We start from the raw sequence: 19227 nt of genomic DNA on the forward strand, positions 1-19227 counted from the left end.
TCCATATGGAAACTTCAACTATGTATCTTGTGGTATTTTTCCCATCTGTTTTCTCTATAAACCAAGAACTTGAATTATAAAAAACCTGTAAATGTCTCTTTAGTGAAATCTATTCCTCCTGGAAGCTCAATGTGTCATGCTTTCAGTACATTTAATCAAAGAAAAAGCCATTAAAACATGTCATAGTGTTTAAAACTTTCCACAGTTCCATCGTGGCACAGTTGATGATATCTTGCTTGATTGTATGATATCTAAGTATTCATTCAGCAGATATTCTTTTTCGTTTTGAATGGGGTTTGCTTACATTGCTATCATAGCTGCCTGACATTTGCTTACTTTTAATTAATTTTTGAAGGACATTCTTGCTTTTCCTAGTTAACTGCTACCAGATGGTGGTATGATATCGGCCTTCTCAGTTCCAGGAAAGTCTAAAGAGACTTGGAAAAAAAGCATGTAGGACTATTTTCATTGCAAACCCTTATCCAATGTAAATTTTTAAAAGTAAATTACCAACTGACTTAGGGCAGATGCCATCTGTAATCTTCAATAGTGAAAAAATTCTCCTCTGTGCCCGTCTCTTTATGGGCTTGGTCATTGTGGTGGTGGTGTAGTTACCACTTCAATCACTACTCACCAGCCTCACAACAGTGGATGAGGAACTCCTTACAGTCTCATCCATGGATACTTAGTGGGAAGCATGGAAGAATGTGAATAACAACCACTGTCTGCACATCAATGTTCTCAACACTTGAATTCAATATAAAGGCAGCCCATCATGTGGTTTCCTTTGGGCAGGCTGTTGTTGATTCTATCAAGGGCTTGCTCTCTTGGTAAAAGTCAGTGTGTATATATTCAATTTTTGTATCACCTTTGACTTGGTGGGAGAAGGGGGGTGCTGGGGGCAGAGGTGTTGCTTTATGATAATATTGGTTAATGGACACTCAAAGACCCTCTCCATGCAATACTTGCCTGTTTATGTTTGGCATATGTTTATTTGCTGACTATTATTCATATTGATAGTTGTAAAATAAAGGGCTGCTGTGACCAATGTTAAACCAAGTTAGGGCAGTCTGAGTCAATACTTGGGGTAAATGAAGGGGGTGATATTGATGAATCCATCAGCCAAGAATTGAGGAATGTGCCCAAAGATCAAATAAGAAAAAATAAATCACAAAAGGTTGATCATATTCCAGAAACTTTTTCCTGTGTATCATTAAATGTAATATGGTATTGCACACAAACTGCCCCTCTAGAGGGATCTGCATTGGAAAAAACAGAAACAAAATTGAAGTACAGCCGCTTTAAAAGTAATGATAAATATTGAAGCCCACCGATGGGACAGCATCTCTGCAATACAATTCACAGCACAAAGCTCAAGGAAGTGTTACTGAAAGGAAATTTAATAACTCAGCAGTAGAGCAGAATACGGGAGTGCAAATCTAGAAAAATGTTCAGATAGGGGTTAAAGTGGAATTTTTATAAACTTTGCAAGTCTAACATGTATAATTTCCTGATGGCAACTGTATCATTATTAATAATATTATTAATAAACAGTATTTATAAAGTGCCAACATATTACGTTGCGCTGTACATTAAACGGGAAGCAAATGACAGACAGATACAAACAATGACACAGGAGGTTAAGAGAACCCTCCCCAGAAGAACATTACAGTACTTCACCTTTTATGACATTGCCTAGGCTTAAGCTACAAACACACGTCCAGTGATTTTCGCCCGATAATAGGCTCAGGGACGATATCGGGCAAGAATCTGGCGTGTGTACTACAGGAAGCGTCCATAGTCCGAGCGACTGTCCTGGTGGATCCATGGACGATGGATGACAAACGATCCTAATGCAAGGGAAGAGGAAGAGCGGGCAGCAGGTTGCCGCTCTGTCGTTCTCCCCCTCCCCTTTGCATAGAGCAGAACTGTGCTGTACAGCACTCGTTCATGCATTGTGCAGTGCTAGTCGTTGGAAAGGATCGTGAAAGATCCTTTTCAACAACTAATATTGCATGTGTGTATGCGGCTTTAGTGATGTCATCTGTTTGCAGGCAGGAGGAAGTGTTTCCTCAATCTCCCTTTATCTGTAGAGAATATATTGCAACAATGTAACTTTAAAGTCTAGGTTAGTGGCTGCCGCATTGGACTGAATGTTGTCAGGCATTTTCGAACACCGCAAAAGCGGTACTGACTATGCTAACCCACCACAGTTTACAATCTCATTGTCATCTCTGGACCAGTATCTACAGCAGAGATGCCTGTACAAGAGTGCAAGACTAAAAGGTAAGGATGGAGTTCAGCTTTAAAGTAGATGTAAACCTTAACTGCGTGATACTTGGGATAAGGATGGGCAAACGAAATTACAAAATGTTAACACCTATTAGAGGTGCTTGGAGCTAAAAATTTGAAATAATTCTGGCTGAACCTGACAAGAAATCAAAACCCGAGCATGAATCCAAGTCTGAGTCAGAATTCATATCTTTTTAAAAAGGTTTAAATGGCTTATGGGTTGCCATTTAAACCTTTTATAGCCTAATGCTAACCTGTAAGTTACATGTACAGTATAGTGTATGGAAAAAAGCACAGGATAAATTGACTTAGACATACGCTCAGCCAATCTACCCACCGGGCTATGATAGCTGTTATTGTTTGATGCCCAGTTTAGTTCAGATCCGTGGGTTTTCAGTCATTCTGTTGCCCAAATCCAGCAAGGAAGAACCTGGGTGTGCATCCCTTTGATTAATAAAAGGTCCTCTGGAATCTTGCCAAAGAAGGAAGGGCAAAAAGCATGTACCTTTGCCTTTTGCAAAAACCAGACCCTTCTTTACCCCAACAGTGACAAGGGACATTGTTATGGGACAGGGCCTCATCCCCACAATGTGACCTCATTGTTGTGAAGGGGTCTGTGGGTGGGAATTCTATTTGGGATCTAAAGCCCCCTTTAATTAGGTGGTTCCTAGATTCGCAACCCATTCCCCATTCCCATATAATTATAATATTTACCTTTACAGGGTCCAGCAATGTCTAAATATGCTATCCCACAATGATCCCTTCCAGTGCGGGTTGTAATTGGTTGCTCTGAACACAGTATCATTGTTTAGTTAGAGCAGCAGTCAGGGACAGGTGTCCACAGATACCCCCTTGCTGGATTTGCTGAACAGCTCCATCCAGCCGAGATCCTATCATTGTTCAGGCACTTAAGGCACTGGACAACAACAGCATTCATGCAAAAGACAGGTATAGTAATGTAAGTCAGAACCTCAACTGGTAATATTCAGTTCTGAACCTAAAAATTCAGAATTTACCCATATCAGAGTAAAAAGAGATTTTCAATTACTGTGGAAATTATATAGACATGTTTATTGTCAATTGTATGAGATTTTGGCGATTGTGTTTACATTTGCTTTAAAATTATATCAATGTCAAAGCAATAGTTTGGGCATCTTTATATTAAAAGCAATGTAGCATTATAGCAGTGTATAACAGTAAACGGTAAAATTGCTCCCTTATATCATAAACATTTATGTTACTTACTTATTCTACTGACTTATCCATGGCAAGCAAATATAAATAATCAATTCCAAAAATGATCTGCAATAAAAAGCATGAGGTAGATAGCAAACATATGAGAACATATAAAACAGATCCAAGAATCCGGCAGATATAGCATATGGTGCTATCACAGTAACAGAGATTCTGGAAACAGTCATAAAAATAAAAAATAAAAAAAGAATATACTCCACTCTGGATAGACACTGAGCCTCCAGCCCATGGCAGATACGAATCGTTGTGGGCTATATTGTAGAGGAAGATTGCAAGCATAGTACAGTTTCAGATCTCATATTTTGCCTAATGTATTTCCATATCAGCCATACAAAGCTGAAAACAATATACTTACTATGAACTCTAGTTTACCTGGTGGTATCTAAAAGTGAACCTGTAGATGAGTTTACACTGGCATTAAAAAAGTTTAAATATTTTTGAATGGCAGACCTTTTCAAGGCTTTTAGGAGTTAGAGCTGTCTAAAGCTTTTAGAAAACCCTGATAACCTTTTTTGAAAAAAATGTATAAAAAGTACAAGCTAACACCTTATCATTGTCTGAAAGCATCTGGCATGTCATTGAGTCACACTGTTATTGACTCGAATTAAGGCATTTGGCAAGCTAAGCAAGGTGGCACCACCTGTCAAACACTCTTGATGTAAAGAAAAAACTTTCAGAGAAGCAACACAAACCCACACTGAACTTGTGTGTAAACACTTTAATGTTGCATTGATTCTGCAAAACATGTAAAGACTTCAATTCAATAAAACAAATTCCTTTCCCTAAAGAACCTGTCAAGGGATCTTTGTCTGACTTTCATTTCCTGAATAAGCTGAATCAAAGGGGATCATAGTTATATTGGTAATCAATTGAGTGGAGTGGGATGGGGGCATGATGCCCTCTGATGAAAGTTCTCTAGGAAAGAATTGCTTTATCCTACTGGAAAAGAATAGAGGTAAGCACTGAGCTTTCTTATTAGTACAATGACTTCACTGGGTGTGTGTAACTCCCCCTTTACTATTTTAACAGCATTCTCTGAAAATCAATAAGGCTCTATTCAATATAAATCTGCTGTGTTGTGTTAACAATCACAAATTACTGTGCCTTATGTCATGCCTCTGTTATTTCAGTCCATTAGTTTCAAAGGAAATTTGGACATACACTTTTCTTATGCAGTGCCCATGATTGTTCAATGTATATCTGATACTTTATAGTGACTTTGTCACTTTGATTCAGAACAGGTTATCTTTTTAGGTAACTCTATGGCTATGTACAGACACTAGATTTTGTCTTTGGCAACAATCTTTCACGATAGTTTCCAATTACAAACGACTGAAAGATAAATGAACAAGGGCTGTACGTTCTATGGAGAGGGGAAGGGGGAGAACAAGCGAGCAGCACCCCATTGTACTCTCCTCCCTTTACTTCCATTGTGGTCCTTTGTTGTTTATGGATCTGTCAGGACAGATCTATGAAAAATTTCGGAAGGCCTCTGTACATATGTCAGATTCTCATCTGAGAGACGAGCTCTGCGACTCCTATCAGCCAAAAATCATCTGATGTGTATGCCTATGACTTACAATCATCTTCCACGAAATATATTGCCATTATGTACCTTCAGTGTCCTAAATCTGTGCAAGGTCTGTCTTGTATGCTTTTGGAGCTTGCACAAGGCAATGACACATTTTGCTTATGTGATAGTTTTCAGACTGTGGAGCTCGTCCCTAGGTCTAAGTACTACATTGCAAGAGGAGATGATATGATCTGTAATAACCAGAAGCAGTGGGTGTTTTTGATGTCTCTAGTTGAGCAATGAATTAGTGAAGCAATGTGGACTTTAAAAGAGCACAACTGAGTCAGATGAATATTGAAGAGACTCTGTCACTTCTGCCCTGCATTGGCCAAGTGGCAGTCTTAATAACAAAAAATAAATGATCCATAAGTATTGGTGACATGATTGCCCTAATAAGTAGGGAATACCCAAAAGTATTGCCTCTTTTTCTATTGAAAGAAAAGAAAGGAGCCCAATTATATTTAACACAGCTAAAGAATATATTACACCCCATATAATCCTAAACGGTTGGTTCACACCACCAGGACTTTGTTCATTTTTTTCTCAACAGTATATATATATATATATATATATATATATATATGAAAAAAAATAATCACTGCAAATGTCTGTACAGGTGTTTTAGGTGTTTTTTGCCTAGTTCAAAAAAAAGAAATCAACACTGGTATCCCTTTAATATTGAAACCAGACCCTTCTTATATAGGAAATGAAACAGAGAGCTGGTGTGCCTCCCTCTCCTATCCATAAAGTGGTCCCTAGGAATCTAGGTCAGCCCTGATTGACTGAGTGACCCCACCTGCAGATCCCCACAACACCAGCCACTTTGTGAGGAAGAGGCCCTTTCCCCCAAAGATGACCTTTTCCACTATAGGTAGGCAGGTCTGCTTTTTCCCAAACGGGGGGAGGGCTACTTGCTTTTTTTCCTTTTGCCTTTTGTCCACGAGCATTAACATCTTTATTTTTTTCTAAACATACCCTGGGGGGCTAATCATTGTGCAGGCTGGGCTAACAGTACTCCCAGACTAAGCAGTACTCTTGCTATTATGTGATCATCACTCATGGGAAGTTGTGGAAGAATGCCTGCCCTGCCATCAACAGAAATGGCTAGCAGTAAAAAGCATATTTGAATAAAAAGGGTTGGAGGGCAATGGGGAGGTAAGAGCTGTATAAATAGCGCTGCATAAAATATCAATTCGTAGCCATAATTGTGGCACATATGTTAGAATAATAAAACATATTTTGTTAAAGTGTTCATTTACAATGATACTTTTATACCTACAAAGAATCAATATACTGCAATGGTGAACTCTTTTGACATAAACTGAGACATGGCCATCTCCCAAGTTTACATGTTTGTTGAGGGAATACAAGAATGAGCAAGACTGCTTCCGGCTAAAGGTGTTGTGGTGGAAAAAGGTGAAAATGAAACACTTGGCCAATAGGCTTTTTATATTGATTGACTGTAAAGCAAATGGAAAGAAATGCAACACTGTATGCTCTCATTTTAGAACTGAGTGTATATTTTAGGCCAGAGAAGATGGTGAATTATTCAATTCAAAAAGACAAATGACTCCTGGGTTAATGCCGCTGTCACATGGCGGCCTGTAGCACTTGCCACCCTGTACAACCTTTGACAGGTTCGTCCTAAAATAAACCAAAATTCAAATGTTAGATCTTCCTTATAATTTTAAAACCATATCTGCCTTTCTTAACAGAATTAAGTAATAATAAAAACATTGTCAAATATGCTGAAACCTGAAATATGATCTGGTCTTTCTGGGGTCAACAAGTGGTAGTACTAGAGGGGTTAGTTAATTTTCCTGCAGAGTGCACATTTCCCATCAATATATAGTTTATGTATTAATATATAATATCATTTCTGTATGAACCTTTATACTGTATATAATATAGGGTATATAGCTCATGGTTAGGCAAGCTGCATTCAATAGCAACCCCCACAGCAGGTTATTACATTTAAAAGTTTTCATCAAAGGGTACAAATTACGCTAAATCATATAGTAGAAGGACTTTTATTTATTATGTACGTGTGTTTTATGGTGGTAGAGCCACACATGTAGCAATTGCTAGCCAAGTTTGTTTTTATGGAATTAGTCAAGCTTTGCATACAATTTCAGATGCCTGTATCTCTGGATCTCCTTGGTCACTTTCTCATGCACTTTTGACTGCTTCTGTATGTTTTGGTGTATTTTCAATATTGTCCAGGTTTGTGACCTGTTAATTTTATGTGCTGCTCGGTTGCTGTTGTCTTCTTCTCACTTATATGACATGACAGCACTAGTAACTTAGATTGACGCAGGCACAAGAAATCACTGATAAAGTGATTTAGAAGAAATAAACTTGGGCAGACATAACAAATAGTACATACATTGTACAGTATTACAACTCAATAAAAGTGAGCTTTGACCAGGTCTGTGTAATGTGTCAGGTGATTGTTGCAACCCCCTTCCTAAGCCACATTGATCAGGACATCATTTTCTTTTATTTAGCTTCCAGGTAAAGCACAATAAATGTTTTAAATGAAATGTTAAAATTAGAGGAACATTCTATTCTTTCTTCAAGCTAAATGTTTAATGCACCTCTCTTCTCTACATATTGTGCAACTGCTCTCCCTAGATAAGCAACCAGTAGTATCCTGGCTGTCATACTGTATCTCTGGTTCAATAAGTCACTAACCCAGCACAATTGTGCAGTATGGAGTTCTGACTGTACCTTCATTTTACTGTGCTAGGTCAGTGTGAAAGCCAATTGGTTGTATAGTCCACCAACTATTTCTGAAGAAGGTCAGCAATGGCAAATTTATTTTACTAAACCTTTATCACCCTAAAAATATTGTAAAATAGTGGAGCTTTTTAGTTCTTAGATATGGTGCTGCATTAGTTTTTTTTTAGGCTTTTTCAATTATTTAAAACTAGCGGTTCCACTAGTAACAAACTTCCTCTTACAGCCTGGTTATCCTGTTAGTAATGCACTTCCCCTTCTAGTCTATTGATCCTGATAGTACTGCACATCCGCCTCTAACCTGGTGATCCTGCCAGCAACACACTCTGTTGATAACCCATTGACAACACTCACTAACTGTACCGTATATATGGAGGAGCAGTGTTGTTAATCTAGGCTGACCACCTCATCATCTCCAATATAAAGAAGAAATTGTATTGTAGTTCATAGAAGATAGCTGGGAAAGCTGATAGCAATGTTGGAGATAAAAGGTCAGTGTGCAGTAAGTGACACTGGATTTCTAACACTAATGTGCCTAGCTTGAACAATGAAAAGAAATGCATCTACTGCATCTAAAGATTGTTAAACTGCAATACATTATATGTTTATCTTTGTAGGTATAAAAGGACATCTTGGATTGGTGTACAGGGCATTATAATTTCACAATGGATCTTTCCACTGACCTATTGTATTTAAAATGTACCCATGATATATTTTTTTCCTTTTCTCTCTCCTTTTTTTTTTACTTTCATCTATTTTTAGGTCAGTACTGAACACAGCAGCAGACCTTGGGGTAGGACAAGAGGTCGCACATTAGACTAAGCGCCTTAATTATCAGCCATTGTTGCTGTCCCTGCAGGCTTTCAAATCAAGGTACACCTGTCTTTACAAAAGAAAATGAAAAAGTTACTCCCATGCGAGAAGTGCCAGAATACATAAATTTCTTTCTGCACAAACATATATATCCAGATGCTTGAAGAAGTTAATTTATTGCAGGAAGTAAAAAGCTAAAAAATGTAATGGCAGCTACAGTGATTGCTATTTCTTAAACACCGCAGAGCAGAAAATTCTTTTCTTTTGAACAATTAACTTGGCAGGAAAAAATGTTGCTTGGAAACAATTTGATACCTGTCTATTGTAAAGTATCAATCATGGTTGCCATGGTAACAACATCCTGTCTTCCTAGGGACCGACAAGGAAGCTGTTGTTACCATAGCAATCCATCCGCTAGTACAAAACAGGGTCACTGTCCATACAGTTAATTGAGATAGATGGGAGATGCTGTTACCACACCACTGTCCATTGTTCGTTCTGTGTCTTTGATTGAGCTATGCACTCACTTATCATGCCTTAGTTTTCAATATTTTTTTTTGTCAAACTCAGGAGCGGTGTAAAGAGGGGGAATGATGTTTGGGAAGTAGTTGCCCTGGCAACAGAGTTAGGGCGTTTCAGAGGGTGGTTGCTATGGAGATGTGGATGCTGACGACGGCTGATAAGGTTGGGAGGACAGATCGGCTTCATGCTTATCTGCAGGCTTGTCAGTCAGAGACCCTGCCTTCCTCACCTTCACGATAGCAGCAGGGACCGGGCAGAACAAGCGTAAGCCATAGGGAAAATATTATATATATTTGGGTCCACTGCCAGGCAGTCTGCATACAAGCAGAGGAGGAGACAGGGAGAGACTCAGTATTGAAGCAAATAGTAGACTGGAGGACATAAAAAAGCCAAAGCAACACTTGAGAGCTAGCTAGGTGTGAGAATATTTTATGCTTTAAATTTAGGGTAGGTGGAGCACGTGTCAAAGTAAGAAAAGCGTAGCGACAAGAAGCCAAGAAGCGGACGGAAGAATAGAGGGGGGCTATAGACACATTCAAAGACAAGAGCTCATTAAAAAAGCCAGACTGCATCTTTTCGTATTTAGAAAGCGGAGCTTCTGCTATTGTACAACGTGAAGAGGGTGCCAGCTGCTTGTGACATCTCTATCCTGCCACTACCCAACATCTCTGGGGTTACCGCAGTGTGAACAAGGCATGGCTACCATCACCTGTACACGTTTCAGCGAGGAGTACCAATTGTTCGAGGAACTGGGAAAGTAAGTTGCATATTTCATGAAAGCCCTACAGATCGCAACAATGGGAATCTATTATTTAATAATAAGGGCGGTCATCTATTAACATAATCAGTGATGTAGATGTTTCTATTCCTGCTTTGGTAATGATTTTGGAAAAGTTTTGGTTATTAAACGCAAAGGTGGCATTAAGCTTCTTTAGGATACAATTGTGCCTGAAGCGCTTCTACTGAGTGGCATGTGGGGCTTTAAAGCTCTACGTAAGGCATGTTCATCTTGTGGCATGTTGATAAGAAGCTTCACGTGGTGGTATCTGGGCTACTGTACGGTGGCATGATGATTGTGGGATTGTGTTGGGTGGCATGTTGGCTGGGAGCATGTAAAAAGTGGCATGTACGGATTGTGTTGGTGGCATGATGACCAGGAGCTTCTAGAATTGGCATTCGGGCTTGTTAGGTGGCACGTTGACTAAGAGCTTCTAGAAAGAGCATCGGGGTGTTTTGTAGATGGCATATTGACAAAAATCTTTTAGAAGCAGCATGTGGGCTTGTGTTAAGTGGCACGCTGACTAAGTTCTCATAAAGGTGGCATCTAGGCTTGTGTTAGGTGGCTTGGTGGCTAGGAGCTTCTAGAAGTGTCATCCGGACTTCTTTTCGGTGACATGTTGACTAGGCACTTCTGTAGGTGGTATCTGGGACTAGGAGCTTCTGTTTGGTGGCATTGCTGTGTATTGGTGAGATTTTATAAGGTGCATGTGTGGCAGTGCTATTTGATGAGCATGACTGGCAATGAGCTTCTGTAAGTGACAAGTATACCCAGGAGCTTTTATGACTCGTAGGTGGCACATGTCAATAAAATCTTTCTTACTTGCTTCCAAATATATTATTTTCCTCTACAAAGCTTTATCTTATACCCGTCAAACTCCTCTAGGTTTCCATGCTAATACTTTTAGTTTTTTTGTCATACCCCTGTCCTACCTAAGCTTGATGTGCTGTAATTGAATCTTCCTTGTGATTTAAACTGCTTACTTGTGTTTCATGGCACGCTCATCCTTTCCTTTTGCTGTGATATGTAGGATTAGAGCTGAAATGCAGAAAAGCATTTACAATACACACACAGTGGTCTAGTAATCAGTTCCCATCGGTGACAAGTTCCTCTTAGAAAACTGTCAGTGGCATATGGCTTTTCAGTGTACTGGGAATTGGCTAACTTTACAAGAATCAAGGACATCTTAAACCTTCCAATTGGCAGAAAGTCAAGAAACCTGTGCTATCTAACTGAAGATTGACAGCATTTCCTGATATATATCACTGTGTAACTGTTCATGGATAGAGCCCAGATGATCCCTCGAGGATTGCAGCTTATCTTTAGACATATTATGCTAATTATACCTGGAAATGCATTACAAATTCACGTATATAGGATCTGTGAATGCATTGTGAAGAATAAATGGCTCGATGTATTTGTTATGGTCATGTACAGAATATATGGTACTGAAAAAAAATCAAGCAAGCTGAAACAGCAATTTGGATATGAGTTTTTTTGTTTTTTTTATAGGGGACCAAAAAGTCAAAGTATTTTTGACATGCCAGTGGGTTTATGTAATTGGGCTAAGAGATTGATTAATTACCAAAGCACAGCTGCCCATAGCACCTTTCAAATTTTACCTTTCAATAAATTAGAGCAATTAAAGTAAATTGTTGATTGTTGATAACGATTCTTCACTTAATAAATATTTAACACAACTTTCAGTTGGTCTATTGATCTTGATTCTCTTTGCTTATTAAATAATGCCTCTGTTGTCAGCTCACCTTTGATTATGGACTTCTAAATATGCAATTCCCAAAATAACTTACGGTTGAACCTCATGCAAACAGCTACACATGCACGGATATAGAACATATATAAAATCTGTCAATGATTGAGTATTTGTCACCATACAGTCCTGCGATTTATACAGCTCCTCCATACTGAATGGCAAGAGAGGGAACCTGATATCTGTGCTGCAGTTTACCTTTCACTTGCAGGTCTCCTCTCCACCCCCACACTAACCAGGGAAAGAAGAAGCAGCAGAATGTTTAACTAATCATTCAATCAAATCTCTCTGCCTATGAACATTATCTTTCTACTGCAGCTCAACTGATGGGCTTCTTGTGCTGCTTTCCCCTCCTCCAGGTTGAGCTCTTCTGTATAAGGTGTGAGGTTACAAAATGCTCATACCAAGTCAAATTTACATACACTGTTCACAGTGTAGGAGTGATTGCAGGGCTACTTTAATAATTGCCTTTTAATTTCCTAAAGTCTGTGAAAAAAAACCTGTACGGTATGGGTACAAAATAGTTTAGGCTAGCCATACCCTATGCAATAATTTCAATCAATTAAATGAAGACATCAAATCAATGAAAATACTTTAGTTTCCAATCAAGAGCCAATCAAGTCACAAGAGGTCACCTTTGGCATGGTCTTATGAACATGTTGCACAGAAAGTTATTTTTTCTTTTATGGTAACTTTTATTTAAATCTAAAGTGACGAACACTGAACATTTCCCCATAGCTTGACATCAAAGTTATGCAAACAACTTACATTGTAGCGTCTTTTTTTAAAGCAGAAAATCTGACATTCCCTGATTCATTCCCTGCTGGGAAATCTTCCAGGTGCATGCGTTTCAATGGTAGTAATTGATTATCCACCAGGGAATAATTTCAGTCAATGTTAGATTCTCTGCTTTATAAATGGACCCCTATTAGTTAAATTAGGTAAATTTTTATTTTAACACCTTAATGACATCAGACTCAAGTTAACTAACTGGTAAATGAACAAATGATTGCATTTGGTGACAATTTATCTTTTAAGAAAATTTTGCTTTAGGGTATCAACATTTTATCTTAAACTATGTACACATCTTAAATTTCTGCCACTAGAAATCATCTTTTGTGCTAGTTTCCAGTGACAGTAGAACAAATGAGTCCTGTACACACAGCACTGTTCAGTTCCATGAAAAGTGGAGGGGGGAGGATGAGTGAGGGGCATCCCCCGCTGCGTCCTCCTCTAAAGAAAATTACGGCGGTCATTCTCAGTCAGATGTTTAGTGATATGCCACAGTGGATCGCTAAACAACATCAGTGTTGTATACATGGTAGCGTTTTCACCCATGATGATCTTCATAGTACGTCTTGAGTGACAATTATCCAGTATGTGTGTATGTAGCTTAGGAGCCTAAGAAATGATCTGATCTGAACTACAGATGCAAAGTTAGCTCATACAGATAACAATATATTTTCCCTAACTTATGTATTTGCACAATATGTTGGCATTTTTACAACAGCATATTGTTCTACCTGCTTGAGGGTGTGTGTATGAATCTTGGAATTTATAGCAGTACTTTAGCCCAGAGTACTGAGATTGGCTAATCAGGTTTTTCTTTTCTTGTGCTGAAAAAACCCACCCCCTCCCTTTTGTGCGTTGAAAGTGACAAAAATTCCATTGCTTTTACCAGGTTCAATACCAAAGAGGTCATTTCCATAGGATGGTTTAATTGGCTCCAGCACAGCTATTTTCAGTCCCCAGTGACATTTGGACAGTCGTTAATTTGAGAATTGATGGTTAAGCCCCCGAGAGAAGCAGGTTTTAAAGCGTACAGGCAGGAAAAATGAATTTTATACACCCCCAGATAGAATGGATGTTCTGACAGCCTCTTCCCACCCACTGCAGTGTAATGACAACCAACACAGAAAGCCTTAATAGGAGACCCCACGCTGCTCTCAAACAACCCTTAAAGCTTTAAGAGAGGAGTAGCATAGTACTTTGCCATTTCTTGGTTGATGGGTTGCAGATTTTTCAGCATCGAAAAGTCACTCAAAATAGGATGGCACGCTAACCAGACATTTGAAAGTTTTTGTGTCTTTTGTGTGTGTTTATTTGCATTCAATTGGATCTCAAGTCTGCTGAGAAGGGTAGGGTGGTTATCCTTCAGCTGGTGGAAGAAAGAGAAAATTTGACTCAGCATGGCTCTGCAGTCTAAATGTAATCCAAACACTGAGTGCTTATTGAGCCTTTATTGCCCTGACCATAAAGCTCTTTAAAAAAACAGTGTAGCAATTTGTTTTCTTGGTATCCTATAAATGCCTTGTTTTGTATAAATAAGGGGCAGGCAGAAATTATTCAATCAGTTTGTCATCAGATCCATTATTTGATGCCATAATGATCTTCAATGTAATTTAGTTTAAATAGAAATTAGCTACAAATATTCCAGAGGCATAAAAATGTGGGCAAAATCTTACAAAAAGTGTTAGCATGCTGAACAGAAGGATCCTTGCTCTCTATGTGGAAGCAGCGGTCCTTCTGAAAAAGTCCAAATGCTCTGTGCTGATTGGATAACTGTGACTCAATGGGGGATGTGTCAGACTCCTGCAGAGAGACCACTATTTCCATACAGAGCAAGGGTCCTTCTTTTCTGCATGTTGCCAGGTGACAGATTTTTTCACTCAGATTGTGTAGAATTTTGAAATAAAATAGGCTATAATAATTTGTACTACTTTTGTTTTGATGAACCTGAAATACCGTATTTTTCGGACCATTAGACGCTCCGGACTATAAGACGCACCAGGTTTTCCGCACGGGAAAGCAAGAAAAAAAAAATTCATTTGATTTCCCCTGAGATCCAGCGTGCGGCACTTGTGCCCGCCCATGAAGGCGGCGCCGATCGGCATTCATTAAATCAATCGGCGCCGCCTTCGTGGGCGGGCACAAGTGCCGCACGCTGGGACACAGAGGAGGAACACAGACATTGGCTGCTATCTGCCTCTGTCTGTGTTCCTCCTCTGTGTTTCCCTGTCTTCCAGCGTGTGACACTTGTGCCCGCCCACAAAGGCGGCGCCGATTGATTTAATGAATGCCGATCGGCGCCGCCTTCATGGGCGGGCACAAGTGCCACACGCTGGGACACAGGAAGAGGACACTGGCTGCGGGGACCGGCGGGGATACAGGTAAGTAAAAAAATATGCATTCGGACCATAAGACGCACCCTGATTTTCCCCCCACTTTAGGGGGAAAAAAAGTGCGTCTTATGGTCCGAAAAATACGGTATATTTAGCAAAGGTAAATTGAATTTTCATTTGGTTTATAAAAGCACAACTTTTTTATATTATCATGGTTTGAAAATTTTGGGGTTTCCATTTCCACCAACCCAAGGTGATACAGCCCTTGATATTAGGTTGAATTACCAACTAATGTATTGATATCTGTCAGGGACTTACGTTTTAAGATCACTGCACCTGTGGTTACTAGCTCAACACAGCTGCCATGACAACAATAAAGTTTTGCTCTAACCTCTGGAGTTCCCATTTATTTTGCATTGTAAAGGATATAACATAAAAATGAGACTCTCTTGTGTGACATTGCAGTAGTAAAAAGTCAAGAGTGATTTTGGCTTTACCGAGCCCCATATTATCTGCCACCCATAACATTGCCTGCAACCATACATGTAGACAAGCTCATTGATACATCAGTGACTTTTGTCTGTGCTTATTGGGGCCCAGCCAATGATGACCCCTGTACTTAAGCAGACCTAAATAGGAATATGTGTTTGTTGATCTGAACTAAAAGGAGACGAGACAGTGCCCAGTGCCATACCTAGGTAAATACTTAAGAATAGTTTCTTCAAGCTGCTCCTTAGCTGCTTCAAGCTCTTTTGTATTCTCATTGTATCTCATGTCAGAGCTACCCCCAGATGACTGATAATTAGTATTTTTTTAAGAAGATGCAACTAAGATTTAAAAAGCTCAAATGCGTAGAATTAAGGAAGGCCAAAAGAAGAATCCTTGTACTGCACAGTGGGGACATCACTAAATTTCATTTCAAATCTTTTTAACTTAGCAGTCAGAGGAAACAGAGCCTCACACTGCAGATTTGAGACTCAAAGCAGCGAGAGTGTTGGCACTTTGAAGGAAGTGCTGATTTTCTGGAGAAAGTGAAAACAAAAGGCAAAGCTTTCAGGGAATTGTTTGGGCACCTCAGACATTTCTAGATGTCCCCTATACAAGAGCAAATTTTAATTTACTTTTTTACTGGAGTTCAGGTTCATGTTAACTGATAACAAAAGCTGTGTAGACCAGCACTATGAGGTTCAGTGTAGTTTTAGGAGTGGTAGAAGACAGAACTAGCTGTGAAAATGGTAGCTGTATTTTCCAACGCATTTGCATCTAAATGCTATGCTAGCGCACTCTTCTTGTTTTCAGATTATATGCAATAGCTTGTTATCATCCACAGATCAACACAAGGAGCAACAACTTGTCAAAGAGATGCAGACTCAGCACATATAGATATATGTGTGGGCTGTAAAATGGAAGACAATAAATCTTTCAAATACTGCCTAGGCTAACTACAACGGATATTATATTCTATATTTCTAGATAGCCAGATGTCTTATTTTAGATACAACAATTTAATTAGTAGAATATGTTATATTTTCTTGTCTCGGAGTAAGAAGTTATGATTTATTGACAGCATAATGGCCACTGGGGGATTGTGGGCACCTTTACTATAACTGTATTCCACAAAGTCATAGTAGATACCCCCTGAAAGAGACAGATCACCTCAAATATGGCACAAGAATGCAATCTTTGTTGCCTACAATATCTTTCTCAGATGAGGGATGTGCCCATGTTGTACAAAAACAAACCATCAGAGAGTATGTACATGAATAGGAACATGGGAAGGCTATGGGGAATCAACCATTGTAGTAAATATAAGACCTGGCACCTTTTATTAAAAGACATTTATAAATTTGCACGTTTCAGTTTCAAGATTACATTCTGTTTACTGTACAGCTCAGCCAGACCAATTACAGCACTTTCACTATTACAGTTATAAACAAGGAATGCAGTGGTGTTCCATTTATTTATCCCCAGTCTGATGATTGGACATGAAAGAAGCACCAGCAGTCTGATATCTTTCCATCCATCTTTGAACATATAACTCTCCTACATTCATGTGTTCACATAAGTTCAGAAAATTAATTTTAATAATATAGCGGAGAAGGCTGCAGCTGTTAGAGGTGATAGGTGCCATGGCAATCAAGACAGAATGAAAGCGCAGAGCTTCCCGGGATACCTACTTCATGCATCCTAGAAGGCTCAGACTCCTCCTTCTGTGCATACCTGATCTGGGACTTCCACCCCCATCTACATCACCCAACCTCGTGCCTGCGCAGTGCGAGGTTGGATGACGTGTGAGAAAGAACCAGAAAAAGACTGATGAAGATGGCAGCACCCGGCGCTCTCCTGTGCCGGGCCGAAGAAGGATACTGGGATGACGTGGGACCCAAGCGAAGAAACTTCCTAATGGATTGACGCAGTGTTCTCCCCAGAAATTTTTTTCAGCCGGGTGGTAGGAAGCTGTAGCCGGGTGGTAAAAAAGGGGGTGTGGCAAAACACCTAGGATTGGTAACAGGCGGTAAGTGCTGGGCATCTAGGATTGGTAACAGGCGGCAAGTGCTAGGCACCTAGGATTGGTAACAGGCGGTAAGTGCTGGGCATCTAGGATTGGTAACAGGCGGTAAGTGCCGGGCACCTAGGATTGGTAACAGGCGGTAAGTGCCGGGCACCTAGGATTGGTAACAGGCGGTAAGTGCTGGGCACCTAGGATTGGTAACAGGCTGTAAGTGCTGGGCTTTTTCAGAGCTAGAAGTTTTTTAAGCAGCAGTGGTTCCTGGCATGAGGAATGGACAAATGCAAATGTAACCTTACTGCCGGTGTGAATTCAGCCTAACTTCAGATGTGCTCCTGTGTCTATATTTAGTTAAAGTGAACTTTTGTGAAAACATTTTTTTTTACTTGATTCTTTTACAAAATTAGCCCAGCAGGCCCATGCTGGCACAGCTTCCACCTTTTCTTTGATGCTCACTTGTACTGCGCATGCATGAGATTGAACACTTTTTACATTATAAGAAATCCTCTGAAGGTGCATGCACACAAGAAGCATAATAGGACACAAATATCCCTGGAGGCTGTGGATTTCCCCTTTGGTCTTTACCGAAATGGAAGTGAAGACTGAAGGGGAGAGGTCCTCTCCACAAAAGTGTAAAAACAAAAAACGCACATTTTTCCATTACATAACAGAGAAAGTCACTCTTTAATATAATGTTAAAAACGTGGAGATGCTTTAATAGCATCATGCATGTGATATCAGATGGGGACAAGACAGACAGTGACCCCCTCTCATCACTGTCCATATTCTATATAAAAACACTGTCTGTGACGTTTATCCGCAGTGTGTAATGTCATCAGCAGCGCAGTGTGATAGCAATGTGAGTGTAAAAGCTGCTTGTCATATTCTGCAGCCTAACAACTCGCTGTGTTCAAACCTTCATATCTTCTAAACCGTTGGTTGTATTAACTTGAAATTTTTAAGGTACACATGGAGGCATAGGAAACTGAAACTGTAGGAGCAAGTGGGGGACACTTGTGGCTAAACCTTTCTAAAATGTAATTACTATGGCATTATGAGAACATAAATCTCTACCTAGCAAAATGTGCTGCCTGCTCTGTTACACATATCTGTCTGCATCTTACCTCAACCCCAATTTCTCCAGAATTAAGAGGTGCAGGGAAACAAAAATATAGGTGGAAGTGCGAGACACGAGGAGACACTAATCAAATTACTCATCACCATGGCATCATTACAATATTAAAAAAAAAAAACTGTCCATCAAAATGCACTGTCTTGTTACACATGACTGTAACCTTCCAGTACCTCAACCTCAATGACATTCAGTGGGCAGAGTTCTAATGATGCCATAGTGATGAAGTTTTAGGGGATGTTAGTCACTGATGTTCCCCACTTGTACCTATATTTTTGGTTTCTTACACCTCCCCATTCCCCGATTGAAATTCAGAATGTTAGATAAGTGGACAGGAATGTGTAACAGGGCAGGGAAGTCCATTGTAATGGGCAGAGTGTTTTATGTTCTAATGATGCTGTAGTAATGAGATTGTAAGGGGAGAATGTGCCTGCCACTTGCACCTATATTTTCAGTTTTGTACCCCCCACCTAGGAGAAATTGGTGTACAAAGAAGAGAAGCAGACAGTAGTTTTATAGGTATAGATTTATGACAGGTAGGTATATATTTAGGCCCACCCCAATGCTCCTTGCTATGTTAATGGCTCCGGGGTCCCCAATTTGCACTTTCAATTTAGGACTCCTAGTTGCACTTTCCTCAGAAACAGCAACCCCAAAGTCCAATTTACATAACTTTTACAAAATTTACATTTGTAACCCCTATATCTTGAAATTCTTTACAG

At 39.6% G+C, this 19227-nt stretch overlaps 1 protein-coding gene across 2 annotated transcripts in view; it reads left to right on the top strand.

The window, feature by feature from the left end:
* The first annotated feature begins 9365 nt into the window (after positions 1–9365).
* Positions 9366–19227, top strand: part of CAMK2A (calcium/calmodulin dependent protein kinase II alpha) — a 114798-nt gene continuing 104936 nt past the window's right edge. For both annotated transcript variants that reach the window (XM_072400558.1, XM_072400560.1), the window contains exon 1: positions 9366–9950. In XM_072400558.1, coding sequence (XP_072256659.1) covers positions 9889–9950 — 62 coding nt within the window. In that variant the 5' untranslated portion in view covers positions 9366–9888. The remainder of the gene's footprint in view (positions 9951–19227) is intronic.

Source organism: Pyxicephalus adspersus, chromosome 2 (genome assembly GCF_032062135.1).
Source record: "Pyxicephalus adspersus chromosome 2, UCB_Pads_2.0, whole genome shotgun sequence".
Taxonomy (NCBI): Eukaryota; Metazoa; Chordata; class Amphibia; order Anura; family Pyxicephalidae; genus Pyxicephalus; species Pyxicephalus adspersus.